The sequence below is a fragment of the Crocuta crocuta genome, unplaced genomic scaffold (genome assembly GCF_008692635.1).
Source record: "Crocuta crocuta isolate KB4526 unplaced genomic scaffold, BGI_CrCroc_1.0 scaffold41, whole genome shotgun sequence".
Lineage (NCBI taxonomy): Eukaryota > Metazoa > Chordata > Mammalia > Carnivora > Hyaenidae > Crocuta > Crocuta crocuta.
Window position 1 is genome coordinate 10,941,261 of NW_027529428.1, and position 707 is coordinate 10,941,967.

The window sequence follows — 707 nt, forward strand, 5'->3', positions numbered from 1 at the left end:
CTTGCAATCTATTTAAAGAACCGTTTCTAAAGTATCTAGCATCCTAGTTTAATTTGGAGAGATTTATCCCGTAGCAGATGGAAAATGTGTCAATTGGCCCATTCAATTTAGTAGTACTCTTTATTCATATGCATCAGAAATGAACCTGAATAGTAAGCCTCGTCGGAGGGAAAACAAAACGCTCACGAGGCTCTCCGTCTGAGGGGTGGGGAAGGGAGAAAGCCAGTTAGCAATCAGGCAAGTAGCTGTGTAATTACAAATCACGATACATGCAATGCAGAAAATGAACTATGCGCTGTCAGATTGGGTTTAAATTTGCAATCTTTTTTTTTAATTGACCCGGATTCAGAAAGGGTCAACAGCGGCTGTTTTTTTTTTTATTTTTTCATATCAAGGGATAACTTTATTTATTTATTTATTTTTACCAATAGGTTATTGTCAAGTTGGTTTCCATATGACACCCGGTTTTTCTGGGTGCTCAGCCCAGAACGAGGGTGAAGCCCGTTAACAGCCCGTCCCCTTCTTGTCTTCCCAGCCGAGTGGAGCAAAATGAGAGAGCAGAGAGCCGGCCCAGCCTCTCCCGCAGCCGTCCCGACGCCCACCATGAACCACCCGGAGGGCTCCGCGGAGGCGGAGGTGACCGACGAGGCGGCAGGCGGGGAGGTGAACGAGTCGGTGGAGGCTGACCTGGAGCGCCCCGAGGTGGA

The 707-nt window shown here is 47.5% G+C and overlaps 1 protein-coding gene across 1 annotated transcript in view; it reads left to right on the forward strand.

Annotated features, from left to right (window-relative positions):
• The first annotated feature begins 573 nt into the window (after nucleotides 1–573).
• Nucleotides 574–707, forward strand: part of APBA1 (amyloid beta precursor protein binding family A member 1) — a 67,043-nt gene continuing 66,909 nt past the window's right edge. Inside the window, 1 exon segment of the mRNA XM_077759406.1 lies at nucleotides 574–707. This exon segment is cut by the window's right edge and continues 449 nt beyond it. Coding sequence (XP_077615532.1) covers nucleotides 604–707 — 104 coding nt within the window. The 5' untranslated portion in view covers nucleotides 574–603.